Genomic DNA, 20,664 nt, shown 5'->3' on the forward strand with positions numbered 1-20,664 from the left:
GCACTTCATTTCAATAGGGATGCATACCGTGAGTGCCTTCTGAGGCACGAGGCCAATGCGCAAGTGACTTTAGGTATCCAAGAAATACAATACTCTCCTACAAAGGTTCTGTAATACCTGCACTGCCTGATGGCTAATAAGAAATGAAAATTAGTTTAAAACTAAGGGAGGGAAGTGATACCCAGAGATTTACTAAGGACAAAATTAAGTCAACAATGGTAAATAAGAACTCTAGGTATAGAAAGAATTCAAAAAAGATTTAATCATTTCTGTTACAGTGCAGAAATCCTTGCAATTTGCACTAATTTTCTCATATCCACTGTCCTATCAAAGAGTCCATGTGAAGGGGAGCGGTTAGATATTCAGAAAAAAAATTATTTAGCACTGTGGCTTCTGCCTTGGCTTTGTTTTCAAAACATAGAGTTGGGCTGTTAAATCTGTTTGAAGTAATGGGATTTTAATCTTTTTCACCTTTCATGGGGTGCTAATTTTTCAGTGTTCACCAAAGAGATGTGAAAAAAAAAGAACTGTACTTACACAATATCTATAAAACTTGGAATGCACATTTTCTAACTGTTTTGGGGGGGTTTTATAACCATTTCAATGACATCCTATATCTGACTTTTAACATTATTATCAAATATAAATTCAATTTCATAATAGTGGCAAAACTCCTCTTATGTGGTTAAGTTACTCAGACCCATACCCACAAAGGCATTTAGGCACTTAACTAACATTGAAATCAATGGGAATTAGGTGTCTAAAGACCTTTGAAGATCTGGGCCTCAGCCTGTAGCTTCACGGTTTAGAACACCATCCAAGGTGAGCGGCCATTAGCTCAGAAGAGCCCTGTTATGTTATTTCTTATATATACACACCACGTAATACTGTTAAATATATTACATAACAGTAATATAGTATCAAGTCATTACATTTTTGTGTTGGTTTTGGAAATAGTGAGCCTGATTTTCTTCTCAACTGCACTTATTTTACTCTGGTGTAAAATCTCTTTATTGAAGTTATTCTTGATTTATGCCAATGTAAGTGATAGGTGAATCATGTCCGCTATGCCATAAGATATTTATACATATTATGTTGTGTGATAATGTCAGATTTGGAAATGAAAAGAATAAACCTCATCATCCAGTCCAATTTGTACTGAAACATTTGCAAGGCCAACTTGCTCCACTGTTTTAATTATCAACTGTTTCAAAAGCTAGAAACAATCATTTGCTGAATATGATACTGTAAATGTCATTGCTAAGTTAGTGCACTTTAAATATTTTAAGGACTCTGAGATTTAGTGATAAATTAAAATACAAAGAGCCGAGATTTTAAAAATCATATGTTATGACCATTTGCTTAGTATCATATTATAAATATAATATGTTTGTAAATTATGCAGAAGTTCATAGATTTTCTTTTCCACCTTGGAATAATATACATTTCTCACCTCTGAAATGTGAATCCTTTGTGACATAACAATTAGTTGCATTGTGACATCACAAATATTATGAATTCATCTATGGAATAAGCAGCAGGGATGGATGAAATTCTAGGGAATCAAGATTCCCTTTTCATGCAGATTTGCCTGTTTAAAAAAAGAGTGATGGAAGAAAAAAATGGGAAAACTTCCCATTTAAAAATAATTCTCCCTTTGTTATATTTTCTGTATTTCCCAACTATGCCAGTGATTCTGAGCTTGTCTTAATGACAACAAGTATCCTACAAAATTGTTATAAGATGGTCAGCTTGACTCAAAAGAAACCAACAAAATTCACCTTAAAGAAAAGAATATTCTTTAGCCAAAAGGGAAACAAAGCTTGTTGTCAAAAATACGTAGGGAAATATACTTGTTTTTGTTGTTGGTGGTGTTTTTTTATCTCAACTCCAAACAATGTATAAAAGTGGAGAAATATAAACACTTGAATCAGGTTTTGCTTTATATAAAAACTTGAGAAAATCTGGAAGCTAGCAGTATTTTAGCTTAATTACATTTTGGTTGGGTTTCTGGGGAACTCCATGTAGTAGCAACTGTGGGGAAACCACTAAATAGCTCTCTGTTTGAACCATCTGTCATGAATATGTGACATATGTTTGCTTTGTTTATTCAGGAGCCAAGTGTAAATTGATACGCTGAACTAGAATTGTGTCCAAATGGTGGTATATATGGACCCATCTAATAAACCTATGTACACACAAATATCTATAGATCTATGAAGTTTGCTAGTAATTTGCAGTTCATAGAAAGTGCTGCTGATTGTTTACATACTGTGCTATAACCAAACTAAGAACATTATATACAAGAGGAAGGTGGTGGGTGACTTTCTATTCTGTAAGTATCTGAGTTGTATTTGAATGTAGGAGGACCCCAATATAAAAGGGAACTAAGCCCTCTGCTCCTCTAAGTAGCCTTTGTACTATAAATAAGAAAAGTGCATTTTGATCACTTGCTGATTGCCTGATCTGTTCATTCCCTCAGAAGCACCTGGCATCAGCCACTGTCTAAAGATAGGATACTAGGCTAGATGGACCTTTGATCTGAGCCAGCATGGCCGTTCTTGTTACATTTTCATATTTTGTAATGAAATACTTTAGTAGAGGGCTGTCTGGGCATCTCTCTGATCTCCCCCTGTGCTTTAAGCCCTACATTTGCCTTTGGAGATTGCAAAAATAAGAGTGGGCTATATGAACAATCATGGCTTTCACATGGGAACGGTCTGAGGTACCTACTCAAGCACGTCTTGCTTTCCTTTGCAACCTATTTCTCATTCCCCCAGGGCACCGAGGCTGACTGCAGGGGGGAGTTTTCCTCCTGAACAGTGGTGTGGAAAATAAATTCCACGTTTTAACTTTTGAAGTGGCCAGGGTGGGAGCATGTATTTGAGATCGCAGCAGATGTTTAAGTAGGTCTTCTCCTTGCTCCATGGGTCCCTGTTCGCTTCTTCCCTCAACCTGTGGAAGGGAATAGGGCGTGCGCCTCTCTTACAGGCGCTAACCAAAGTCCGGACTCCACGCTAGAGTCACGTCCAAAAGTTTCTTTTTCAGACAGCAGGGGGGAGCTGATTCGTGTGTGTGCATAAAGCGGAGGCACCTTTCCGCACCACCCCCGTGTGGGGGTGGGGCGGAGGGGAAGGAGTAGGAGGGGTGAGCCTGGGGGTGAGGGAGGAGGTTTCTTCTCATCAAAGCGCAGTCAGGGTTCACCGAGGGACTCCCACCTCGCTGTCAGTAATTCATTAACAAGTCAGGCGAAGGGGATCCGGAGCGGAAATTGTCCCGGCGGCTCCGTGTTCCGAACTCCTCCGGATTTACGGTCTCTCGAGCGATACAAAAGTGACCCCTGGGGCCCAGCGCCTCGCTGGCACCTTTCCGTGTGTCCCGGGAGGCGAGGAGCCCTGGTAGTGACGGCCCTGAGCAGCTGTCCCCGTGGGTGCTTTGATCATCTGGGGGGGAGGGAACAACCCCCCACCCAGCCAAACTGTCTGCGGAGTCCCCTCCAGGCCATGCACGGGTTTGCCTAACGCCTCTGATGGAGCCGCCCGGCAGCTGCACCTGCCCGGATTGTATCACACCCAGCGCCGTGGGAGTGATCAATAACTCCGTCTGCTACCTGCGCCGCCTTATTCCATAGCGGGGGCCCGTTGTGAGCGCATCCCAAAGCCCAGATTGCCAGCGCGTCAGCCGGGTCCCCTCACACCGCTCCCCCCGGCAAGGGAGAGACGAGCACCCGCCGCTTGCGGATTTTGGGGGTGGCGGTAGATTCCGGGGGGAGAGGCTCCCACTCAGGGTAGCCAGGAGCTGTATAGACACCATGACTTGGAGGCGGCTGAGGCTCCCTGTGTAAGTGGAAAGCTTTTATTTTGTGTTCAGTCCGGAGCAATCTTTGATGGAAGCCAGGCTGCGGGACTGGGGGGAAAATCGCCTGGGTTTTTTTCCCCTCCCTGTTTCCGAGTCCCTCCCTGGGAAAAAAGTGCTGCCCACCCAAGGAGGCAACCGAATCGCCTACTCTGCCTCTGTCTGTCTCGCAGGCACCGCGCGAGTGTCTCGCTCTCCCCTTGCAGTGACTGCTTGTGTTTTCAGGTTGCTCGGACCTGAAATCTAAGCGAATAATCTCAGCGTTCGCCCAGCTGCTGCAGCTGGTGGTGTTACTGGTGAAGAGGAGGAGAAGGGGGTTTCTTTCAATTCGATGGATCTGAAATCAGAGTCTCTGGACCGCCGTTGTTTGGGAATATCTACATGCTGAGCCTCTTTGGGGTGGCGCATCAGCTCATCGGGGTGAACCATCTGAAGAGAACAAGATGTTTCTTGCTACCTTATACTTCGTTTTACCCTTAATGGGTAAGTTGCCGGCGTTTACATTGGTGCTTTTTACAGGGCTTGGTAAAGCGTTTATGGGATCCGATGTCTGATGTCTGGTTTAAGGTGAACGGGGAAGTTGCCAGTAGTTTTGATGGATTTGAATGAGCACAAGCCACATTTAAAGCTTTGTGAGATTTAGCTACTGCCTGCAGAGCCCGTTGTTAAATTGGGCTCTAGTGAGTTAGAGGAAAACTTTTCAATAGTCGCTTTTCATCTTAATAACACTGTGGGTCGGGGTGGGGAGGGGGGTGTCATCAGTGAGAAGAATGATTGATTGCATCGCTTACCTGAACGTGCCTTCCTGCTTGGTGGCAAATCTTGTAACAATACATGTTTAGTGTGTGTCTTGAGGAAGGGAAGCATTTTACTTGCGTTGGGGAGTGGAGAAGGGTGGCTCATATCGTTCGCTGTTTCCTTCTCCAAAAAAGCATCCTACGTGTCGATGAATATGGGAACAAGGGGGAAAAACATAACAAACTGCCTTTAAAACACGACTTCAGTAAAAAAAGAGCTAGTATCAGTTGCCGAGGAGACTTCTCCGCTCTCGGGTTACGCATGAATGTAATTGAAATCACAGCAAAACCCTTATGGGAAGCCAGGGCGGATATTTAACCCCTCAGTGGAACATAGGCAGGGAAGGGTTATTAATTAAAGGAAGGTTGATGTAAGGAACAGTGACTATTTTACCATGCACATTAACCTCTGTCCTTTCTGTGGACTTCCCGTAAAGAGATTTGAAGGCGAGCCACCCCCTTGAAACCTCATTTATGTTCCCAAACATTCAGAACAAGCTCCTGGCTTTGCCCCGGGCTGGCAGCTAGCGAGCGGCTGCCTGTGGAAAGGGGTCGCGCGTTCCCTTTATTAGGAGGTGGGCTGCCCTCCCCAGCTTAGGCTGGCGCGGAGCCCAGTGTCTCAACAAGAGTTTTTTGGTTGGTTTGTTTCTCTCTCTCTCTCTAGATGTACTTCTGTCCGCAGAAGTGAGCGGGCTGTCTGGCGGGGACCGTCTGGACTGCGTGCGAGCCAGCGATCAGTGTCTCAAGGAGCAGAGCTGTAGTACTAAGTACAGGACACTGAGGCAGTGTGTAGCCGGCAAAGAGAGCAACTTCAGCCGGGCGACAGGCCTGGAGGCGAAAGACGAGTGCAAAAGCGCCATGGAGGCGCTCAAGCAGAAATCTCTTTACAACTGCCGCTGCAAGAGGGGCATGAAGAAGGAGAAAAACTGCCTGCGCATTTACTGGAGCATGTACCAAAGCTTACAGGGTACGTTGCGAAACCCAGAAACATCCCACTCCCCAAAGGCAGGGTGGTTTCCCAGCCCCTCTCAGCCGCAGCTAGCCACCACCGCGCCGACTAAACGGAGGGTCTGACCTCATAATTCACATTGTGCTCTTCAGCTGCAAACTGAGGATCTTTCATCCGACTCAGGAACAGCTGCTGCTGCAGTCTCCCGGTGTTGGGCAATCCACAATTAGGGTTTCCTCCAGAGGACTCCGGTTGACCTTTCTAAACCAAAGTCAAAAGATTAGGGCATTTGCAAGTGCAAAAGCGCCAGGAACAATCAATTTGTGACTTCGCCCTAACTGAGGAGTTTAAACACTCGTTAACTAATCTCACTTCACAGGGACACGGTGGGAAACTAACTAATTAGCTCCTGGGTGTAAGATAAAAGTAGTTTATTTTTAAAAAGGCCCGTTCTTCCTGGTCTTGTATTTACCAACAGGATACAGTTATATGAAAGAGGATTTGGTACTTTGCATAGCATGCAGAGGAGAGAGTTGCAAATGGCATGCCAGTGTTAAATGATAAGGTTGCCTTTATACCCATTAAAGTCCTTGTCCCATTGAGTCTACTTGGAACAGAATCAGGTCCTTAGGTAATATTCCTATGTGTCACCTGCCCGGATTTTGCATTGCTGAAGAACCCCAAATGCCTGCTGAATTCAGTGGCAGTTTAGGGCCCCATCCTGCAATTTTTGGGGGCCTAGTTTGTCTCAAACATCCATTCTGAAGGTGCTTCCAGCATTATATTGCTCCCTGGAAGCCATACAATTTGTATGCATTAGCCAATGAAAATGTCAGTTGGAATATTTTAATTGATTAATATATGTCTCTTTGCTCCAACTTTCATAATAAAGTACAGTTGCTACATTATAAATCAATTTCCTTCCCAACTGTTTTTTGATTAAAAAAACACTTCTGCTCTTTCTCTTCCAAGAATGAGTTGATGTGAGTAAGAAACTCCCCTCCCCCCCGCACCTGAAGATAGGCAGTACTTGTGATGTCACAGACTGCCTCTTCTGATTTGTGACTTCATTCCATGCTGGAGGAGGGGAGGGAGTTAATGGCAAGAAATACTTCTTTCTTTCAAATGTTTCCATCCTCTCCCTTGGGGAGAGAAAATAGCATGAACAGTAAATGGGAAGCACCTTGTAACATTAGAGTGGGTTTCTTTTTAACCCAATCTAATTATTTTTAGAATAAAAATGCCATCATGTGAAGTAACAAAACCTCATCCCCAAAATAATGTGTAAAAGAAACCCAAATCTTTTGTTGTCTTTAGGAAATGACTTGCTTGAAGATTCCCCCTATGAACCAGTTAACAGCAGATTATCAGACATATTTAGGCTAGCACCAATCGTATCAGGTAAGCAGACTTAAAATTCTTTACTAAAATGTGACTACAAGCTACTTCTGTCCAGTTTGGTCTACGTGAGTTTTCTTGGTTTATGGAGTAATCCTCTTCTGTAACTACAGAGCAACGTGATTACTTTCTGGATCTGGGAAAGTCAAAATATGGTTATGGTTCCAAAATATTTGGAAAAAAAACACTAAAATTGAAGAGGGTAATTCCCTCCACCCCCCTTGTTTTAGCACTTGTTTTCAGAAATTGACTAATTTACCTGTAGGTGGCAATCTAATTCCCTGTGTTTGTAATTTACAGTACAATGCCTTGTTGGAAATGTGGCTATGTAAGTTACCTCCCATTGACATTAAGGGAGATGGTGAGAATGTCTTATTATTTTATACCTTTTGTTTTAAAAGAAGATGTTTTAGGATTAAGAATAGTCTCTTTTGGTTGAATTAACTGGTTTAGTTTTTAAAAGAGCCTTTCATAGTAGTTTTGCTTTGGAAAAAATCTGCGGTGTAGTTACTTTGAGCATTTTCTTGTACCATGCAGACGATACTGTTTGTGTTTTCAGACTTAAATATTTTTGGTCCCAAATGAATATAATTTATTGGAACAGTGGATTTGAGACTGTGAGGATGTGTTACAGAAAGAAGTTATTATTCTTGTTTCTGGTTTCCAAAATGTCCTGTAAGGATGCGGTCTGTATAAAATACCTTCACTTATATAGTGATTTGATGTCAGCTCATTGAATATAGTACAGTATCTCATCATAATTTATATACAATGTAAACAGTTAATCTTGCAATTAACTGCATTGTTAAGGAAAACAGCTTTGTTAATCACACTTTGAAAGAGAAAAGGTCTAAGGAACCAGAGCAAGAAACTTGGAGTGATTCTTCAGAAGAGCCTAAGTCCCATTTTCAAAGGTGACTTGGGAGGAATAAAATTTTCAGCAGTGCTTAAGTAAATTAGGAGCCCAAGTCTCTGTGAAAGTGAGTGGATTTTAGGTTTTTAACGGCCATAATTTTAAAGATATTTAGGTGCCTAAAGATGCAGATACGTACCTACGCACTTTTGAAAATACCACTAGGTGACTAAATTCAGATTTAGGTACCTAAATATATTTAAAATCTAGCCCTGAGTTACCTTTGAAAATGTGATTAGGTGTCTAAATCACTTAGATGCTTTTGAAAAAAATTGTTCTTGGTCTAGAAAGCTAGCAGTAGGAGAGACAATAGGGACAGGAGACAACAGATCCAAGCAGGAATCTGTTGTCAAGAAATACAAAGCCTTTTCATTTTGGTGTTCTGGCAGCAAACCACCCAAACTCTGCTCTTGAAGTTTATGGTTGATCTACTTAAGACCAAATTTTGATCTACCTTGACATTCTTCTGATTTGAATGGAAATGTCTTTTGTTACAATTTTTCTTTTCTTGATACACCATTTCTTATGCCAAGGTAGTTTTAAAAAATGTGTTAGATTCCTCAGCTGCTCTGCAACAACAAATTATATACACTGTCCCAACAGCTGTAATGATTCCTACAGCCGACATTTATGATCGTGGTGCATAGGCTGAGTCTGAATCTTTGTGTATTTAAAATTCCTATTGTCTCCAGTGGAAGGTTTTGGGTGTGTAAGGATTGCAAAATTAGATCCAGAGAAGTAAATAAAATTTGAATTGCATTGTCTTTTATATTTCATTACATATAGAGGAAAAATGCCAATATTTAGTAAATGTTTAAGGAAAAATTAGTAGGAAATATTTGTATTGTTAAGATTATGATTTCTATTATATAACTTTTTTCATATGTCTGCATTTAACCAGGGTAACAGAATTTATACAGGATTCTCAGATCTTGATTTTCTTTTTTTCTGATTTATATTAGCAGAGTTGCCTGTAGGCAAGGTTTTCATATCTTGTCTTCTGCCAAACCTGGTCAGTTTTTATGTGAAATATAATTAGCTTCATATTCACCCTCATCAGACGTATATGGCTATCAATTGAGGGCAGAAGTTTGTGTGCTTTTTACTTAGTGTACAGTCCAGAACAAGCTTTATAGTCACTTATCAGAAACAATTATTATGACTTTGTACGTTATTTCTATTTTACAAGACATGGACAAGAAACAAAAGTTTGGCTGAAAATGAATGGTCAATAATACACTTTATCCAGCATATGCATGTCTAAGAAATGGAAGTAAAGTTTTTTGTTTTTGTTTTTTTTGTTTAAAGCACTTACCCTAATTGTCAGTATTAGTCTTGTATTACATAACCCAGGAATGATTTTAATTTGTCCATTCTGTATTTTGTTTTCGGTAAGCAATTTCCATAGTGTTGTCAAACATTTAATATTTTAAAGTAAAATGAAGAACTTCTTTAAATAGTCTGTTTTGATTTAATTACTGTATGAATAATATTCAGTCTGAAAAATGTCACTAATGTAAAAAAACTAAAAAATTCTCTTTAGTAATCCATTTATTTGCTTATGGACCCAAAGGGTCTCTCATTGAGATGAAATCCACGACAACTAAATTTTGCATTTGTACCTCTAATAAACCTGCAAAGAAGGAGAAGTGGGCTGAGGATTAGTTGCAGTTGAATTAAATGTACCTTTTTCTGCACAAGTCCCTTCCTTAAAAGGGAGCCTATGACACATCATCCTCCTAACTGCAGGCCTGTGACTCTCCTCCCAGTTTAAGGCTAGGACCATCTGACCTTATAGACCCAGACCTCAGATTTGTCAGCCATTTTTGTCACAATGTGAGCATGCAGCAGAACCTGAGCCTTGGTGTTGGGCTCACGTAGGTTTGTTTTAGTAATCGTGTCCAGCTCTGGAACTTCTCTATTTCAATTGTGAAATGCATGCTAAGATTAGGGTGACCACTTGTCACTAATTGGATGGGACAGTCCTGAAATGTACATGTCCAGTCTTGGTTGTGGATTGAATGACCCCAGGACAGCATTTGTCCTGGGTTCCCTGCGTGCCTGCATGAGGTTCAGAGGCAGTGCTAGCCTCTTCCTGGTGTGTGTGTTGGAGGGGGGGAGGCACTGAGGTGGGACTTGGCCCCCCTGGCCATGAGGCCTCCACGCTAGGCCAGAAGCCTGGCAGTAGTCAGAGCCACCCAGAGAGCCCGGGAGCCCTGGACTCTCCACCTGCCCTGGACTCTCCACCTGCCCTGGGGAGTGCTCCCTGGGGAATGGGGACATGGTTTGGGGCTGCTCTTGAGCATCCCAGCCTGCTGCCCAGGGCAGATGGAGGGTTCAGGGCTATGCACAGTGGCCCGAGCCTGGGTGGCTCTTACCACTACCTGGCTCTGGCTTCCAGGCTGGCCAGGGGGTAGGGCCTGGGGGAAGAGGAGGGGCAAGAGGTGGGGCTACTGCATGTGTCTCGGTTTTGCATTTTGAAAAGGTGGTCATCCTAGCTAAGACACAACTCTGTACATTAGCCTAAGACCTGGGTGCCTTTTTCAGCTAATAGCATGTAGTTCATTGAAGGGTTTCATTAAAATCCCTGTTTTTTTGGCTAAACCATAACTGCTTTTGAGAGACACCACCTTCTGGGACATTTATCTCCATTACAACTATAGTGAATATACAAATCAATTGATTAGGTTTTTGGAGATTAGCTTTATACCATTAACCTCTATGCCTCAGGTGTGATCTTTCATTAGTATCTCCAATGTTTAACTTATTTAAAATTCAGCGATTTTATCTTCAACACAGAACAATTTGGCCTTCAACACGTGAAGACGAGTAACCCACCCCTTAAAATGGCATTTGACATTGTTCCTTGCAACTGGAAATATAAACTCAAAAGTAAATATTATAATTGTTGTATTCATAAAAGCATAACTACGTATAGTTGAAGAAATATTTACAAAAGAGATGGTTTCTGAAATGCATCATTCACTTCAGTACAAAATAGAGCGCCATTGAAGCAGAACAAAACACCTAGGGCCATTTCTGTGAAGTGGTGTAAACAGAATACATAGTGGCAAATAGAAGAATATTTAATTCTACTCCTTCAGATGACCTAATATATTATACACACAATATTAAACTTGACTCATGAGTTGAATGATTAATCACAAACTCATTACTCTGTTAATCTTTGTATATTCTTTCTCATTTATCCATTTCTTTTGGAAATATGTACTGATTTGCTGCACGAGGCACATTCTACAACAGTGGTTCTTAAACCATTCATGGTCCAGGGAGAATTTGCTGGTGGCTTGTGGAGAATTGGCTGGTCACATGCTTCTGGCTCCTTATTGTTTCCAGCTGTTAAATCGCATTCAAAGACCCCTAAAAATAAATAAATACTTTCCTAATGTTTCTTTTCCATGTAACTGACTGCGGTAGTTACGACATGGATGTTACATAAGTGACAACATGCATGAGGCAGTGGTTCTCAAACTTCATTGCACTGTGACCCCCTTCTGACAACAAAAATTACTACGTGACCCCTGGAGGAGGCACTGAAGCCTGAGCCCACTCAAGTAGGGGGGGCCAAAGCCCGAGCTCCACCGCCCTGGGTGGGCGAGCCGGTCAAAGCTGAAGCCCCAGGGCTTCACCTTTGGGCGGGGGGCTTGTAACCTGAGTCCAGCCATCCAGGACTGAAAATCTTGGGCTTCAACTTTGGCCCTGGGGCCCCAGCAAGTCTAACGCCATCCCTGGTGTCCCCCTTAAAATGGGGTTGCGACCCACTTTTGGTCCCAACCCACAGTTTGAGAACTGATCCATGGACACCTTCCCTCTAATGCGGCGGTCTTTTATAAGACATGGGACACATTGTGTAAAGGTTTGAGAACTTTCTGTTGTAAAAGATGTCTAGAAGTTTGTACTTTGACAAACATGGTGTTTTTAGAATTTATTATAGTATTTTTTACATAAACGTATAGATCTATAAAAGCGGAGTTTAGGAGACAGCACATTATGCTCCAATAAGAATCCTTAAATTCCATATCAGCAACATACCATGTAAAGTTTACATGTTTGATTTGCATAGTGAATAAGCTGTAAGTACAAATAAAGCAAATTATTTTCAGTAAGAGATGGTCATCTAATGTATTAAGAAGCATAAGGTTATAAAAATGGGAAGTTCTGGAGTTATCACATTAATTATGCACATTAGTGAGATAGTTTAATAACCATCTCATGTACACGTGTAACTTGAGAATGTTTAAGTATTTTATAGTGGGAGGTTAGTCTCTGGCTCTCCTTCCCCCTGATGGTAGCATAGGGAATCAAACACAGGAGGGACTGGGGTGTTGAGCAGAGAAGAAAGAGTAGTTTGGGGGCATTCTCTCTCCAATCCCATGAGCTTCAAAAGCCCCTTTCTAGATATAGTGTGTGGTTGGGATTCCCAGGTGACATAGGCGGCGAGTTCTATGGGCCCGTGGAGCCCAGGCCCCACCAATAATCCTAAAGCTGGGCCCAGCTCCACCAATGTTTGGGCCCCAGGCCCTGTGCTTTGGGGGGGGTCCCCGCGTTGCAATGTTGGGCGCTCTCACCGCAGCAGCAGCTCGCCGCAGAGGCCCCAGCAGCAACTGGGCTCACAGCCCATTGGCCGGGAACGCCAGCCAATGGGAGCTGCCGGGGGCGGTGCCGGAGCTGCCTGGCCACTCCTCCACAGCAGGGAGGGGGAGCGAGCCACCGGCAGCGTCTGAGCCCTGGGCAGAGCAGCAGCAGGGTCTGTCCCTGTCAGACAGACTCAGCCGGTGAGCTGTGGGGGCAGCCAGACACATGGACACAGCCGGGGAGGGGGGTTTGGTGGGGACAAACAGACACAGCCAGGGGGTTGTGGGACAGACACACACAGCGGGGGGATGGGGACAGACAGACACAGCTGGGGGTGGTGGGGGCAGCCAGCCAGACACAGCTGGCGGGTTGTGGGAGAGACAGACACAAGGACACAGCCAGGGGGTTGTGGGGCAGACAGACACAGCCGGGGGTGGTGGGGGCAGAGAGACACAAAGACACAGTCGGGGGGGGGCATTGGTGGGGACAAACAGACACAGCTGGGGGGTTGTGGGACAGACAGACACAGCCGGGGGTGGTGGGGGCAGCCAGCCAGACACAGCTGGGGGTTGTGGGACAGACAGACACAAGGACACAGCCAGGGGGTTGTGGGACAGACACACACCAGGACACAGCCTGGGGAGTTGTGAGGACAGACAGATGGACACAGCTGGGGGGTTGTGGGGACAGACAGATGGAGCCGTGGGCGGGGAAAGGAGCAGCAATGGGCACCCCGGGGCTGGTATAAAATACACAGGATGGGGGGAACTTCCTGAGGGGACTATAGCAACACCCCCCGCAGAGCAGACCCAGCTGGCTCCGCCCATCACAACCCCCTGCCCCACAGAGACCCACACAACCCTCTGCCCCCTCGAGAGACTCCCAATGACCCCTGTCACTCCTCTCCAGAGAACCCTCCCCTTTGTGCCAGCCCACTCCCCTCCCCCTTGCCTCCCCTCCTCTGCCTTCCGCCCCCCAGCCCAGCCCATTCCATTGGCCGGGAGGCTCCCAGTCTCGTGGCTATCAGGGCCCATGGGAGCTGCACCTGAGGCAGGGTGCCTGCCTGCAAATGCAGACCTGCCTGGCTGTGCCTCCACAGCACAGGGAGGGGGAGCCCGAGCCACAGGTGAGCAAGCCCTGGTCATCATCACAGGCCCAGTAATTCTCTGGATATTTAATTTCACTGAGGCAAAATGTGTGCAATTTTATGGGTTGAATGATTGAATGACATAATACCCACCTGCCTGCATTGTCCATCACTAAGTCCAGTAATTTTGTCAAGTGTTTGTTGCACAACATGGTGGTGCCTACCCCTACCTTGTGCTTCAGGGGTGATGGGGTCCAGGGCAGCCTGTTATAGCCTGTTATAGAACTACCTGATTAGTAATTGGATATGTTGGCTGGCATCTTTTTTTACGTGTTCGCTCCCCCTGATGTTAGAACCTGGCTACACCACTGGGGAGGGGAGCTTCCTAGACCTGTGCAGCTGGGGCTTAGGTGAATTTTGTGATACTGTGCCCCTCCCCAGCTACCACCCTGCAGTCCCCACTCCTGCACCATGCTGGGCAAGGGGCAGCCCCATCCCCAGTGAGGCTATGGTGAGGGGTGGCAGCAGGGGAGGCCACACGTGATGGCAACCTCCCCCCTCGGTACCCACCATAGGGGAGCCGAGTGGGCTTTCTGGACCTGAGAGGGACCTAGGAGCATGTGCAGTGAACTGCGGAGGAGAGGAGGGGTCCCTCCCCTGGAGCTTGCTGCTGCCAGGAAGGGTGGAGGGGAGTCCTCTTTGGCCCTAGCCCTGGGGCAGCCTGTCTGCACCCCAAGTTCCTTATCCCCAGCCCTGCCCCAGAGTCCTCACCTGACGGGAAAAACACGCAACTTAAATTTGGTGGTCAGTTTAGAGTATCATAGAATATCAGGGTTGGAAGGGGCCTCAGGAGGTCATCTAGTCCAACCTCATGCTCAAAGCAGGACCAAATCCCAACTAAATCATCCCAGCCAGGGCTTTGTCAAGCAGGGCCTTAAAAACCTCTAAGGAAGGAGATTCCACCACCTCCCTAGGTAACCCATTCCAGTGTTTCACCACCCTCCTAGTGAAAAAGTTTTTCTTAATATCCAACCTAAACCTCCCCCACTGCAACTTGAGACCATTACTCCTTGTTCTGTCCTCTGCTACCACTGAGAACAGTCTAGATCCATCCTCTTTGTAACCACCTATCAGGTAGTTGAAAGCAGCTATCAAATCCTCCCTCATTCTTCTCTTCTGCAGACTAAACCATCCCAGTTCCCTCAGCCTCTCCTCATAAGTCATGTGCTCCAGCCCCCTAATCATTTTTGTTGATCTCCACTGGATTTTCCAATTTTTCCACATTTTCTTGCAATGTGGGGCCCAAAACTGCATGTAGTACTCTAGATGAGGCCTCACAAATGTTGAATAGAGGAGAATGATCATGTCGCTCGATCTGCTGGCAATGCCCCTACTTATACAGCCCAAAATGCTGTTAGCCTTCTTGACAAAGGCCAGAGGAGGGAGTGTTAGTGCCTGTGTGGACTTCTGGGAAGTGCATGGAGTGGAAGGGGATGCTGGGATGCTCTGGAACCACTCCTTCAAAGCCAGTCAGGACTCTGGGGGAGCCTCCTCTCTGAGCAGACTGTCTCCAAGGCAAGAAGCTTACACCTTCCTGAGTCTGACCTCAGAGCATTCAGTATGCCCTTCCACACCATGCACTTTCCGCAGTGAGTCCGCCCAGGCGGGGTCCTGGGGCAGCCAGAGGTCCCTGCACCCCAACTCTGCAGTCAGATGTGACTCTCAGCCAGACTGTAAAACAGAAGGTTTATTAGATGACGGGAACACAGTTTAAACAGAGCTTGTTGGTACAGAAAACAGAACCCCTCTGTCAGGTCCATCTTGCGGGGTGGGGAGCCCAGAACCAAGTTCTGAGTCTCTCCCCGTTTCCCCAGCCAGCTCCAAACTGACACTCCCTCCTCTGGCCTCTGTGTCTCTTCTGGACAAGGAGGCCACCTGATCTCTTTGTCCCCAACACCTTCAGTTGGCATCTTGCAGGGGAAACTGAGGCACCCACACAGTATTCAGAGAAAATATTAAGAACATTCCCACTTCATCACAACAGATGCAACAAAATATAATACTGTATATTGAAGTAGGCAAGTGCTGCTTCTGACTTTCCACTTTTAATTGACCCTTGTAATCTTGTGGCGCTGACGCATTGCAGCTTCATTTTATATCGGCTTACAGGGTGGGAGCGGGGGGGCACCACCATTTTGGGCCCCACCAAAAATTATACAAACCTGCCGCCTATGCCAGGTGAGTATGTCAGTGATGAGAGAGGAGAAAATATACTGCAATATACTTCCCTCAGGACCTGGTGGAATTCCATTAGGAAATCCACACAAGAGTTAATGCTGCTATGAGCATTAACAGCAATAAAGAGACAAGGCAGGCGAGGTAGTTTTTCTTATTGGGCCAACTTCTGATGGTGAGAGATGCAAGCTTTCCAGCTATGCAGAGCTCTTCTTCATGTCTGAGGCTATGGCTACATTAGTGCTTCAAAGCGCTGCCGCGGCAGCGCTCCCGCGGCAGCGCTTTGAAGCGCTAAGTGTAGTCAAAGCCCCAGCGCTGGGAGAAAGCTCTCCCAGCGCTGTCCGTACTCCAGCTCCCTGTGGGGAATAACGGACAGCGCTGGGAGCCGCGCTCCCAGCGCTGGGGCTTTGACTACACTGGCGCTTTGTAGCGCCGCAATTTGCAGCGCTGCAGAGGGTGTTTTTTCACACCCTGCTGCAGCGCTGCAAATTTGCAAGTGTAGCCATACCCTGAGAAAGGTACTACAGGGGTGTTAATGGGCCACTTCCCCTTGAATGGTCCTTTAGAATTTGTGCTAACTGCTGTTTAGCTGTGACACCTTTAGTGCCTTTCCCTGACCTGAAGAAGAGCTCTGTGCAGCTTGAAAGCTTGTCTTTCACCAACAGAAGTTGGTTCAGTAAAAGATATTACCTCACCCACCTTGTCTCTCTAATATCCTGGGACCAACATGGCTACACACTGTATATATTAATAGCAATAACAGACAGACCCATACTCTTCTCCCCATATATTTTTATCCTTCTCAGAAGTACAGTAGGACACGTGGTAGAAAAGGGTCTGAAGCTATGTGGCTTCCTGAGAAGACCTGCTTCCATCAAAGGAAGAGTAGAGTGGCTCTTCATATGAGTTTCCTGGTGCATTAAACACAAAAGGAAACATAGGGTGTCTATATCTCGCCCTTTGTCCCTCTGTAAGACCAGGATTCCCAGCCTACAGATGGGACAATTGAGAGAAAGTGCCATCAGGTGAACTCCATAGAAAGTCCAGCATTGCTTTTCCCAAATTTTCACAATCATGACTAATTTCTTCCTCCCCTCCCCTCAACATTTTAATATGTTTGAGTCCAGTCTCTCTGACCCCATATTTCACGGGTGTAATTCTTGTAACAATGCAAGTTAAGTGTATCCATCGAAGGAAGAAGATGTAAATTAACTTGTAAATTACTTGTAATCATTATTGTTTTACACTCTTTCTTTACTAGGCAATCTTTCTTTTTATATAAGCCCCACATTGCATCTTTCTTCTTTTTTTGTCAAAAAAGATGTTAGTTTCTGTACCCTAGCCAATGTGACGCTTTCTCCTTTTGGGTTGTGGTGTATGAATTAACGGCTTTTCCTAGTGACTTAATATTGTATGACATACCCAAATCCTGCAGCCTAGGGCAGTGGTCCCCAACCTTTTCGTCTGGCGGGCGCCACACCAAGGACCATGGCAGCGGTGGAGCACCCGCCGAAATGCCGCCGAATTTCTGCAGCGTTTTGGCGGCGACACCTCTTGATGACGTCACTTGCCGCTGACAAGTGGCGTCATCGAGAGGCGTCGCCGCCGAAACGCCGCAGAAATTCAGCGGCATTTCGGTGGATGCTCCACCGCCGGCCAGGACGTGGGCACATTTAGATGCCCCCATGGGCGCCATGGCACCCACGGGCACCGCGTTGGGGACTCCTGGCCTAGGGCCTTTAATCCTGGGTCCATTTCTAAATGTGTGTGTATGTACACACACACCAAATATTATACACTTTCTCTTATTTAACATTACCTGGTCTTTTTGAGAAATCTCTATAAGAATATTTGAGATTCATTGTATTTTAAAAAGAAGTATGTTTATGGTAAATGTTTATTTGTTGGTATGGTAAATATTAATTAAGTTTATTGGTTTCTCTTGACAGCTTAAAATACACCAGTTGTCTTTTACATTGTTACTTTTTTTTATTTTAAAAGATGAGGCCTTTCATATTAGTTACTTTCACCCAGTTTCAGATACAGTGAGTCAGATCTTATTAGGTTAATAGGAGTCTTGCAATTTATTTTAGAGGGAACAGGCATAGTATATCATAATTTTTTAATTGATTATGTTTCCTATTGTAATTTTTTGGCCTGAGTCCTATTTTTTTTATGTGCATAGAGGCCTTTTGGGTTTTGAGCACTATAAAAATAAGAGTGCATTATTAATTATGATTGTACTTGTATGATCACAATACATAATTGTATTTTTATGTGTGAGATGATTTTTGTATTGAGAGTAATAGTCCCTGAGCCAGTGTGGTGTTGGTAACACTGGTATAAATCTGAACTAACTCTTGTCTCCAGTGAAGTTTTGTGGCTGTTTTCCCTGTCCAAGAAAAAATCAGGAATCTATTTTAGTGGCATTAGGAAAAATAGTTGTTGTTTGGTTTTTTTTTTTAAAAAGCTAATATGAAAATATACAGTGACATTTCTGTCTGTACATTTGCTTTGCAGAGACAAGGTTTGATTCCAGTGAGATTGCAAGGTATCGAGGGTGCATAAATACTAGTTGCTGAATCTCTCTTCTCCTTTCTGTAATCAAATTGGACCATATCTAAAAGAAAATCATGTTGGTGATTGTTGACTCTCTGAAGCTCTTTGAGTTTCCTATTTTGTGTTTTCCCCATAGGATGAATCTGACTCTGACAGGAGAATTAAGTCCTCTTCTGAAGTGGCAGACTGGCCAACATAGGGTCTACTCCTATTCCCACTGACCTCCGTAGAAGCAGAAGGGGCTGTCTTTCCCAGTTATTACTCCCCCAGTGCTTATGGGGCAGGTAGATTCTTCTCCCTACCGAGAGTCCAGCCTAACAGCTTCATGAACCTAAAACACCATAGGAGGTAACACAAAGGCCATTAATAAGGGAAGGGAACCTCTGGCAACATAGCAGAGAGTCTGTGAAGGTAGAGCCAGCATCTTTATGTATGCTGTGGAGAAATGTTTTGTAGGGACTGCTTTTGTGGTTCCGCTGAGGAGAACATTTTGGGAGGGCCAGTTGAGAGACAAACATAGCCAGAGGTTCTGTGTACAAGGTGGAAATCCTTGCAAAGTGCCACATCCTCTCTTTTCCGTACCCAGGTATAGTAGCTGCTTGCTGGCTTCATAGAAGCATTGGGCCTTACTTGAAGGAACAGGGAAAATGTCTTCTGTCCCCTTAATGCTTCACATAAATCTTCCAAGAAAAGCTTGTTTACTCCACCCTTGTGTGGTGGACAAGGCATCACTCTAACATGCCAGTCAGTATTCTCTTTTGCCCCAAAGATTATCAAATACTTTCTAAATTGAAATGTCTGTTTTATAATCATAAAGTGTCTGTTACTGGTATGTTTTAAATTATATTGGAAAATTCGTACTCTAAATTATTCTTGTCAGTCCAATTCCAACTGAGAATTCTTCATACACTTTTTACACCCTTTTTTTGGTTAAGGGCTGGATTGTCTGGCTATGCTGAAAGAATGGCAGGAGATATTAGATATGGGTTTAATCAGGCTGCAACTTTATTATTAGATGTCTGGGACTAACCCAGCAGATAAAATATGTAGTGCAGGTGAAACCCCCACAATTAACTGCGGGGTTGGGGGGTGAGTGCTTTTACCAGTCCCGTCCCCCCCACACCCTTTCCGTTCATGTCCCTCTAGCAGATTCACTGCCGGGAAACTCCAATTCCAGCCAATTTTATGGGGGGGCTTCCACCAACTCCCCCTCCTCTTCATCCATGTCTTTCCAACAATTGCCTTGCCGGGACCTTACCAACCATCCCCCCTCGTAGGACGGGTTAAGGTGGACTGTAATGATGGGGGGTTGGCTCAATTACCAAGCACCTCTCCTTAATTCCTTTTCCAAGCCATTAATCCGTTCTTTTGTGCCTTAATTTATGGAGTACCTGCACTGAACATCCACTATACACTTAAATAAAGAGTTGTTACATATTGCCTACCGCCCATTATGCTATGCATAAACAGAGCCCACCTGAAGCTGCTGCGAGGAAGATGGAAAAAAACCCCAATTGCACCTGGCCAATATGGTGGTAAGCACAGGCGCCAACTTTCCTTGGCGCCAGTGGGTGCTCACACTCCCCCGCCCCGACTCCGCCCCCTCCCTGCCTCTATTGGACCCCTCCCCAAATCCCCACTCCAACCCCACCTCTTCCCAGAGTGCTCCACGTTCCTCCTTCTCCCCCCTCCCTCCCAGCACTTGCCACATGAAACAGCTATTTCACGGTGAAAGTGTTGTGAGGGAGGGGGGAGAAGCAAGACGCGGTGGCGCGCTCAGGGGAGAAGGCAGAGGTGATCTGGGGTGGGGGGAACAGGTCAGGGAGCTGCCGGCGGGTGCAAAGCACCCACCAATTTTTCCCTGTGGGTGCCCCAGCCCCGGAGCACCCATGGAGTTGGCGCCTATGGTGGTAAGGGTTCCAAGTGATGAGAGGAGGGGCCAGGCCCAGGTTGACCTTTTTAAACACCTCATTCCTAAGTGTCAAGTATCAGAGGGGTAGCTGTGTTTAGTCTGGATCTGTAAAAAGCAACAAAGAGTCCTGTGGCACCTTATAGACTAACAGATATATTGGAGCATAAGCTTTGGTGGGTGAATACCCACTTCGTCAGACGGGTCACCCACGAAAGCTTATGCTCCAATACATTCCTAGGTGGTGAGTCATCCACCACGCTGACTGCTTTTCCAGCAGTTTTATGTCTCCTCTCCTCCCCCGAAGCCAGAAAGCATTGCCTGATTCTCCTGGGCAGCCAGACAACCCTCCCTCCCCACTCCAAA

General features: G+C 45.1%; 2 protein-coding genes across 5 annotated transcripts in view; one reads left to right on the forward strand and one right to left on the reverse strand.

The window, feature by feature from the left end:
• The window catches only part of LOC123374939, a 206,680-nt gene that overhangs the window by 8,917 nt on the left and 177,099 nt on the right, over positions 1 to 20,664 (reverse strand). The window contains exons 4-5 of the mRNA XM_045025336.1: positions 5,728 to 5,862; positions 4,647 to 4,791 (exon numbers count right to left, since the gene is read on the reverse strand). Coding sequence (XP_044881271.1) covers positions 4,647 to 4,791; positions 5,728 to 5,862 — 280 coding nt within the window. The remainder of the gene's footprint in view (positions 1 to 4,646; positions 4,792 to 5,727; positions 5,863 to 20,664) is intronic.
• The window catches only part of GFRA1 (GDNF family receptor alpha 1), a 199,681-nt gene that overhangs the window by 5,720 nt on the left and 173,297 nt on the right, over positions 1 to 20,664 (forward strand). The window contains exons 1-4 of one of the 4 annotated variants that reach the window (XM_045025330.1): positions 3,207 to 3,840; positions 4,062 to 4,338; positions 5,317 to 5,619; positions 6,919 to 7,002. In XM_045025330.1, coding sequence (XP_044881265.1) covers positions 4,299 to 4,338; positions 5,317 to 5,619; positions 6,919 to 7,002 — 427 coding nt within the window. In that variant the 5' untranslated portion in view covers positions 3,207 to 3,840; positions 4,062 to 4,298. Of the gene's footprint in view, positions 1 to 3,206; positions 3,841 to 4,061; positions 4,339 to 5,316; positions 5,620 to 6,918; positions 7,003 to 20,664 lie in introns of those variants that run through there. The other 3 variants (XM_045025329.1, XM_045025331.1, XM_045025332.1) reach the window with 3 other exon arrangements.

The sequence above is a fragment of the Mauremys mutica genome, chromosome 7, assembly GCF_020497125.1.
Source record: "Mauremys mutica isolate MM-2020 ecotype Southern chromosome 7, ASM2049712v1, whole genome shotgun sequence".
Taxonomy (NCBI): domain Eukaryota; kingdom Metazoa; phylum Chordata; order Testudines; family Geoemydidae; genus Mauremys; species Mauremys mutica.